Here is an 8601-nt window from a genome sequence, read left to right on the forward strand (position 1 = left end):
GCACGAAATCGGGCAGGCCACTTGTGACATCCCTGGACTCGACATTACCCGGCCCGGTGACGAGTAAGGTTAACCCCCTGCACCCTTGGTCCCACAGTATCATCTGCCGGGTATTTCACAACTATGGGGAGATAAGGTATGCACACCAGTGACTATGTAAGGGGAATACATGGAATAGCAGAAACTGCTGTGTGAATACTGACATGAAAAATCCAATAGCTATATGTAAGAATGAAACTATGAAAAATGGAATCTGCATTACTGCCATGAACATATGAATCAAGAGAAATTTAGCTACTGAATTGATCAATGCAATAGAGCCCCAACACTACGCCAAAGTATTTCTCTACGTTGGGGTCCCTAGCTTGTGTGTGTCCTCTCATGCAGTTAAAAAACCTACCGTGTATGGGAAGCTGAGACCCAGGCTATTTATGCGCATGATATGGATTGGCAATAGGTGTGGTTGGGGAGGGTTCACAAACGAAAAAATACTAACAAATAGGAATAACGTTTGGAACACCATTCTAAGTCCGAACTGGGTGCAAAAACCTAAAAAAACATCACTATGGGGAGATAAGGTATGCACACCAGTGACTATGAAGGGGAATACATGAAATAGCAGAAACTGCTGTGTGAATACTGACTTGAAGAATCCAATTCATATGTTCATGGCAGTAATGCAGATTCCATTTTTCACATATTCACTCTTGCATATAGCTATTGGATTTTTCAAGTCAGTATTCACACAGCAGTTTCTGCTATTTCATGTATTCCCCTTACATAGTCACTGGTGTGCATACCTTATCTCCCCATAGTGATGTTTTTTTAGGTTTGTGCACCCAGTTCGGACTTAGAATGGTGTTCCAAACGTTATTCCTATTTGTTAGTATTTTTTCGTTTGTGAACCCTCCCCAACCACACCTATTGCCAATCCATATAATACGCATAAATAGCCTGGGTCTCAGCTTCCCATACACGGTAGGTTTTTTAACTGCATGAGAGGACACACACAAGCTAGGGACCCCAACGTAGAGAAATACTTTGGCGTAGTGTTGGGGCTCTATTGCATTGATCAATTCAGTAGCTACATTTCTCTTGATTCATATGTTCATGGCAGTAATGCAGATTCCATTTTTCACATATTCACTCTTGCATATAGCTATTGGGTATTTCACAACTGACATTATACAGTACTTATTGGGACTTTTTATGACTTTTTATGAACTCTCCCCAATGAGCCAACTAATTGGGTGAAACACATAGAAGAGAGGAACCTATATGATTGCATAGGGATTAAGCTCTGCTAACATGGGGGGTAGAGCTTATTAGCTTGGGGTACACACCTTATACTGATAATACAGGAATTGTGTAGGAATAGACGGGGTCCTAGCTCTTTGGTATTGAAGAAAAAAACAAGGAATGACATGTCTACCTAGATATTACCCAACCCAGCCATACTCTATTGTTTATGTGTTTTTGCAAGATCATCACTCATGATATTGATACACTCACCTGTTACGTTCACATAGGGCCGGATATTCGTATAGGTGTACTGTGTCAGTGTCTGAGGATCCCGAATTCTGAAAGTATACGCACCCTCGTCTGTACTCAGAGGTTCTTCTATGTAAAATGAACAGTCTCCTCTGGTCACATCCCCAGTCAGATGGAAACGTCCATTTGAGTAAATTGTAGAATCTCTTCGGAAAGTCACAATCTGACCGGGTCGTTCAGGTAATCTGTACCAGGATCCAGTCATGTTTCTATTCAGTCTTACACTTGTGGGCACAGTAAAGGTGCAGGGAACATCAGCACATAGACCTCGCTGTACTTCCACATGTGGAGCCACGAATATTTTATGTTCAGACGATTGACAGTTTATATCTTTAAAAAAAAGAACACATAGATATGTAGTTAAATAAAACAAATATTTAGTTTTTAATTAGCAGTAATTTAGTCATTTTGTTTCTCAGGAGTATTGAGAAAGGTCAAAAGGTCCTTCTGCTCCATATACCACATAAGGTTCCAAAAGTTTGGTAGGTCTTAAGGGGGCAATGGCTATGATGACACATCCTATTTGAGAAAAACAATGAGGAACCTTGTGGTCAGACAACATTTATACAACCAAGGGATAGGCTCAAGTCAACTTTAGAAGTGTACGAGAGTAATTTCTCATCTAGGCTGGCAGATGGTCCACCATAAATTAACAGTGTCCCGTAGGGTTGCCTATTCCGGTGGCTATTATAGATTTATGAGAATTAATTCACGTTCATTATCATGTATCCTCCCTTACATGTTAGTTCTGCAGATCAAATACAACTTATCCATTATCCATTGTAGCGACCACATATGGATCTATGAGTGTTTCATATACAGGAACATTTTGACAGTTGACATCTTAATTTAAAGAAAATACATAGAGATGTAGTTGACTAAAAGTATAATGTAAATATATCAGGTGAAATCAGTATTGAACACGTCAACAATTTTCTAAGTAAATATATTTCTAAACGTAATATTCAAATTAATTTCTCACCGGATGTTGGTAACAATACATCCAATACACACAGGGAAAGAAATGACATCATAGATGTCCTTAAATTAAGTTATTTGAGATGAGAAATGACACAGGGAAAATGTATAGAGCATGCTTACTGAAATGTAAAGAAAACTTCGCACAAAAGCTTGTTGGTGATGAAACTTGAAGACGCCTCCTGTATGGAGACATTAGTCGCCTGCATTGCTCAGGTGAATTTTGGCCCATTCTTACACACAAACACTTCTCACATCTTGTATGGAGATGCTAGTCACCTGCATTGCTCAGGTGGATGTTGGTCCATTCTTCCACACAAACACTCTTCACATCCTGTATGGAGACACTAGTCGACTGCATTGCTCAGGTGGATTTTGGCCCATTCTTACACACAAACACTCCTCACATCTTGTATGGAGACGCTAGTCGACTGCATTGCTCAGGTGGATTTTGGCCCATTCTTCCGCACACACTCTTCACATCCTGTATGGAGACACTAGTCGACTGCATTGCTCAGGTGGATTTTGGTCCATTCTTCCGCACACACTCCTCACATCCTGTATGGAGACGCTAGTCGACTGCATTGCTCAGGTGGATTTTGGCCCATTCTTCCGCACAAGCTCCTCACATCCTGTATGGAGACACTAGTCACCTCCATTGCTTGGGTGGATTTTGGCCCATTCTTCCGCACACACTCCTCACATCCTGTATGAAGACACTAGTCGCCTGCATTGCTCAGGTAGATTTTGGCCCATTCTTACACACACTCGTCACATCCTGTATGGAGATGCTAGTCGCCTGCATTGCTCAGGTGGATTTTGGCCCATTCTTCCACACAAACACTCTTCACATCCTGTATGGAGTCGCTAATCGCCTGCATTGCTCAGGTGGATCTTGGTCGATTCTTCCACACAATCCATCTGATCCACACAGGCAAAGAAATTAAACCATAGCTGTCTATACATTACGTGTAATAATGAGAAATGACACAGTGAAAAAGTATTGAACTCGCTACTGAAATGTATTTAATACTTCGTCCAAAATCCTTTGTTTATGATGAAGCTTCCAGACACCTCCTGCATAGAGACACTAGTCGCCTGCATTGCTCAGGTGATTTTGTGCCATTCTTCCACACACACGCTCCTCACATCCTGCAGGTCCGGGCTCCTTCTATGAACTCTGAGCTTTAGTTCCTCCCATACATTTTCTATTGGATTAAGCTCCGGTGATCGGCTTGGCCGTTCTAGCAGATTTATTTTCTCTCTCCTCGGCTGTGTGTTTGGGGTCATTGTCTTGCTGGAATGTCCTCCCTCGTTTCATCATCATCATCATCATCGTCATCATCATCCTGGTAGATGGCAGCAGATTTTTATCAGGAATGCCTCTGTACATTTGTCTATTAATCCTTCCTTTAATTATATGAAGCTTGCTAGTGCTGTGTCCTGAAAAACAGCCCCATACCGTGATGTTCCCACCTCCACACTTCACTGTTGGCGGTTTTGGGGTGATTTGCCTTTTGGCCTCCAAACATGGTGTGTATTATGGCCTCCAAAGAGTTCAGTTTTGGTCTCTTATGACCAAATTTTCAACAAGTGAAGTTGAAACAGTTCCAACCAATTGCTTAGTGCAATGCAGCTGTGGTGCTCGAAACTACAGGCTGGTTCTTGGATCTATGGATAAGGCAAAGAAGATTTGTGTCCGGCATCTGCAAATAAAAATCACACCTTTATTGAATCGGTTAAAACAATGAAATCGGTTAACAGATTCAATAAAGGTGTGATTTTTATTTGTGGGTGCCGGATCTTTTTTGCCTCTTCTGACCAGACTATATTCTCCCAATATTTCACAGGCTTGTCTGAATGTTGTTGAGCAAACTTTAATTGCACTTGAATATGCTTTTGGTTCAGCAGTGGAGTCTTGCGTGGTGAGCATGCATACAGGAGCGTGCATACAGGAGCGTGCATACAGGAGCGTGTATACAGGAGCGTGTATACAGGAGCGTGTATACAGGCCATGAAGGTGGAGTGCATTTCTTTTTGTTTTCTGTGAAACAGTTGTCCCTGCTGATTCCAGGTCTTTCTGTAGCTCTCCACAGGTGGTAATTGGATATTGGACAACTCTTCTGATAACTATTTTGACTCATTTGTCTGAAATCATACGAGGAGTATCTGGGCATAGTACGTTTATGGTTCAAATTATGTTCCTTCCACTTCTAGATTATGGCCCCAACAGTGATCACTGGAACCATCAGTAGTTTTGAAATTCTTCTGTAACCAATGCCATCAGTATGTATTGCAAAAATAAGGTTAAAAAGGTCTTTAGACAGCTCACTGGTTTTACCCATCATGAGATGTTTCTTGTGTGCCACCTTGTTAATGAGACACCTTTTCATAGGTCATCAGTTGAACCAGCTGACATTATTTTTTCACTAAATTGCTTTCTAATTACTGATAGATATCAGCTGGTGTCAGGACTTTTCATGGCTTTTTGCATCTCTTTTTCTTCATGCGTTCAATACTTCTTCCCTGTGTTATTTCTCATTTTCACACACACTAAATTTACGGATATCTATGGATTGATTTCTTGCATATTTCAGTGGCTATTTTACATGCAATAGTTAACGCAATGCCACTATCTTGTAGGCCAATAAAAAAAATTCTCATTACTTGCTCCCCTTCCTGTTAGGTCTCCAGAAAAGTACAGTTTAAGCCACTATCTATTGTTCTGACCATGCAACCAACACCATAAACCTCAATTTCTGAACTCTTGAGGATGTTTACCCTTTGACTTATGCTATAAGTACATTTCCCACAATGGTGGTTTTATAAACTGGGATCTCTTACACTAGAAATCCTTTCTTCACACTTCGTTTGTACATACTTCCTCCCATTCCCTGTTGTTTTTTAGTAGCAGGTGTCCAGTAGGTCAGTGAGGCCAAATTCTACTTCTAAATTAGGTAAAATTATGCATTATAATGAGTTATTGGACTGTAAAGAGACCAATTACTGTTCTTGCAGAGTGGTATTCTTCCATCTGTGTCCACCAGTAAGACAGACCATAGGGATCAGTGTACTAGACTTAGCTTCTCACTATCACTGGTGCAATGAGTGCAGCCAGTGTAGAGGCAGCTAGCGGGAGTAGTGGACCTCCTGGACCAAAGGGGGGACCCGGGCTTACCCTTTAGTTGGAGAGCTTAACTAAGCGCTTACCACAAGGCACACACCAGGTACAACTTCCAGGTATGTGACCAGGACTGTGGCAGCTGACTCCAGGAAAGGTGACAGACCCAGGGTACAGACATAGGTACTGGCTGAAGCAGTCAGGTAGGCGGGTACAGACAAGTATGATGGGCATGACAGGCACAAATAGGTATGGGAAGGCAGGTACAGGTGAAGGACACAGTGATAATGAGACCTGACAGCTAGCTAGCAGACAGACAGACTAACTAGAGATGTTGTGCAAGCATCTGCCCTAATGGGAGGGTGCCTTAAATGCATAGCACTTCTCAATCATAAGCTGGGAGGCGTTTCAGGGAAATGGCAGGCTACCTTTAAAAAGAAGAGCCAGTGTGCACACGTGCACCATAAGTGCATTCTCACAGAGCTTGCGTGGTGAACACAGGCCCCGTGGGGAGAGAGAGGAAGATGAGGACATGGGCGGATGCGGAGCTTTAGAAAGGACACAATTTGGCAGTGGCGGTGAGTCAGTTGGTGTCCCTGCAGGGACAATGGTGCTACAATTGGTCACAATAAAAGATTACTAAGATTAAAGCTCATACTTACTGCTCCATATCTGAGATGTAATCAAAATTAAAGGCAAATAGTCCACAGAAATCCAAAGACTTGTAAACTGCATATTCTGTGTTCTGCAATTGTATTTCCTGGGCCTGGGATAAAATAAATAAGACATGTAAGAAAAACTAAGGAAAACCCTAAGAGTGAATTTATACTTCATTATTGTACTTCATTCCTGCAGGTGTGGGGCCAATATATTTATTAAGAGATGCCCACCCGTCCTGCGTATTCCGGGTTCTGATAGCCTTAAAAACTCTGTATCGTGGATTTTTTAGTCTTAGTATTTGATTATTTCTTATTTAATCTATTGTTTTATCCAGTATATTTTACAAGTAGTTAATCCAAGGCACCTTAATATGCTTCACTACCTGTGCTGCACATTAGGGTTAGAGTCGACGCGTACCATGGTATTTAGGGTTGTCCATCGTTGAGTGGGGCGCCTATTTAGGGTTCCAACCTCCATGGCTAGGCAGGTACAGTTTAGGGACTATTAGGGACAATCAGTCTATATCCTTTAACCCAACTCTTTTGAAATGTTCTGGCACTTACAATCCCATAGTAATAAGTACATCCCTCTTTTTATCAATCTGAGAGTGTTTTTTTTTTTTCTACAAATTGGTGTTCTAGTAGAATTTAATAAAACTTATTTTTAGAAGTTTATTTTCTATCTTAGTCTTTACCAAATTGGACCCTACACGAGATATATATTTTTTTGGGTTGTAACAGCTAAATTTTTACTTTGCTGTCTCCATGTCTCCTATCCACTATTTACAGCCATCTCTTTCTAAGGTATGAGGGACAAGGAAAACCCAATCCCAGGAGCAGTGGGTCTTTTCATTCTCAAAGTCATACTTATCATTTCCTTCAACTGCGGCAACTTTGACAGTCCAACCCTTTCTATGATTATTTTGGATCCTTGTGGGTGTTTCCCTTACACCCAACACCTGAGCACACGCCCCTCTAACCCCCCCAATACCAATATTTAAGTTATCAATATCTACAATAGTAACTCATAGGTTTTTAGTAGCTCATTAGATATTGTCTTTTTAACAGTGCCTCGATTCCTATGATCTTGAGAAATTATTTTCTTACCTTGAATTATCTTATCCTCTTGTGATTTCTGTTTCTTTAATGCTCAACTTCCATTGAGAACGGCAAACTTTTGCCTTCTTCTCGGACATCCAGCTCGTGTCTGATGTCTACTGAATTTATTCAAGGACTGGATAGTTACATCTACCCCAAATGCAGAAGTAAATTGCACAAATTTATGAAATTTCCTAGGTATTCTATTATTAATCCAGTGTTCATGAGTCATGACCACAAGGAATGTTGTAAAGCCAACTTTACCTTACATTGTAGCTGATGCTTATGCAACGCTCTGAAGTCGAGGCGGTTAATCGGACTCCGAGCCATGCCGGGCATGATCCTCTGCGTTGTCACGGGTTGGCTTGACCTGGTTTTGTGACCCCGAGGCATACAGGGATGGAAAGGTGAAGGTGATGGGAAGGATGGAGGTGATGGAGGATGGGGTGACGGTGAGGAAAGTCTCTTATCGTGATGACACCTGTTGTACAAGGCCAAGTAACAGCCGCTGCTGCTGTCATTGTCCTCTTGGGCAGATGTCACTGCAGCTACGGTGGTCTTGTTTCCCGAAGGTGAAGCTAAGCCCCACGGATATGATGATGGTAGAATGGAGTAATACGTTGGGGGTGCAGGACTGAGGGCGACGACAAGAACTGGATGACACAGGTTGGAGTCTCCTTTTACTTGTACTCGGTGTAGTCCAGGAGTTAGTGGCCCGGTCATCCTGGAAGCAGCAGGGGGATTCTCTCTGCCTGGTAGTTGTAAGCCTCCTTCTGTGCGCAGGTGTAGGTCGCTGTGGTCTGAAGCTGCACAGCATCTCTCTTTCTGTGTGTGTTGTTCTCTTCCGTCTGACGGGTAGCACGAGACGGTACTGTGGCCCACTCTGAAGCAGCGACCCCGGGCTCTTTCTTGCCACTTCGCCTACAAATTTCAAATGGGCCAGAAAAGGTAGAATCATCTGCCCTCCGGCATTGCTACAGGGTCGTTAGCACACAGTAGAGAGGAATGGCGGTATCTCGCTCTATGCGCTCGGTCCTTGAGAGCTGGGCAGCAGCTCTCAGACAGCGACTGTTCTCTTTGCTCCGTACTACTGTTCTGAGGTCTAGCTTCCTGTTTCTCCCTATTCCCTCCTCCAAGTCACTATGTCCAGAGAGGCTCCCTTCAACACAGGTTATGAGCTCCTCCTACTAGTCC

At 42.4% G+C, this 8601-nt stretch overlaps 1 protein-coding gene across 2 annotated transcripts in view; it reads right to left on the reverse strand.

Moving 5' to 3' along the window:
* Positions 1 to 7501, reverse strand: part of LOC142256097 (sialic acid-binding Ig-like lectin 14) — a 34414-nt gene extending 26913 nt beyond the window's left edge. For both annotated transcript variants that reach the window (XM_075327625.1, XM_075327623.1), the window contains exons 1-3: positions 7417 to 7501; positions 6313 to 6416; positions 1513 to 1881 (exon numbers count right to left, since the gene is read on the reverse strand). In XM_075327625.1, the coding sequence (XP_075183740.1) occupies positions 1513 to 1881; positions 6313 to 6385 (442 nt within the window). In that variant the 5' untranslated portion in view covers positions 6386 to 6416; positions 7417 to 7501. The remainder of the gene's footprint in view (positions 1 to 1512; positions 1882 to 6312; positions 6417 to 7416) is intronic.
* Positions 7502 to 8601: the final 1100 nt, after the last annotated feature.

The sequence above is a fragment of the Anomaloglossus baeobatrachus genome, chromosome 11, assembly GCF_048569485.1.
Source record: "Anomaloglossus baeobatrachus isolate aAnoBae1 chromosome 11, aAnoBae1.hap1, whole genome shotgun sequence".
NCBI classification, from domain to species: Eukaryota; Metazoa; Chordata; class Amphibia; order Anura; family Aromobatidae; genus Anomaloglossus; species Anomaloglossus baeobatrachus.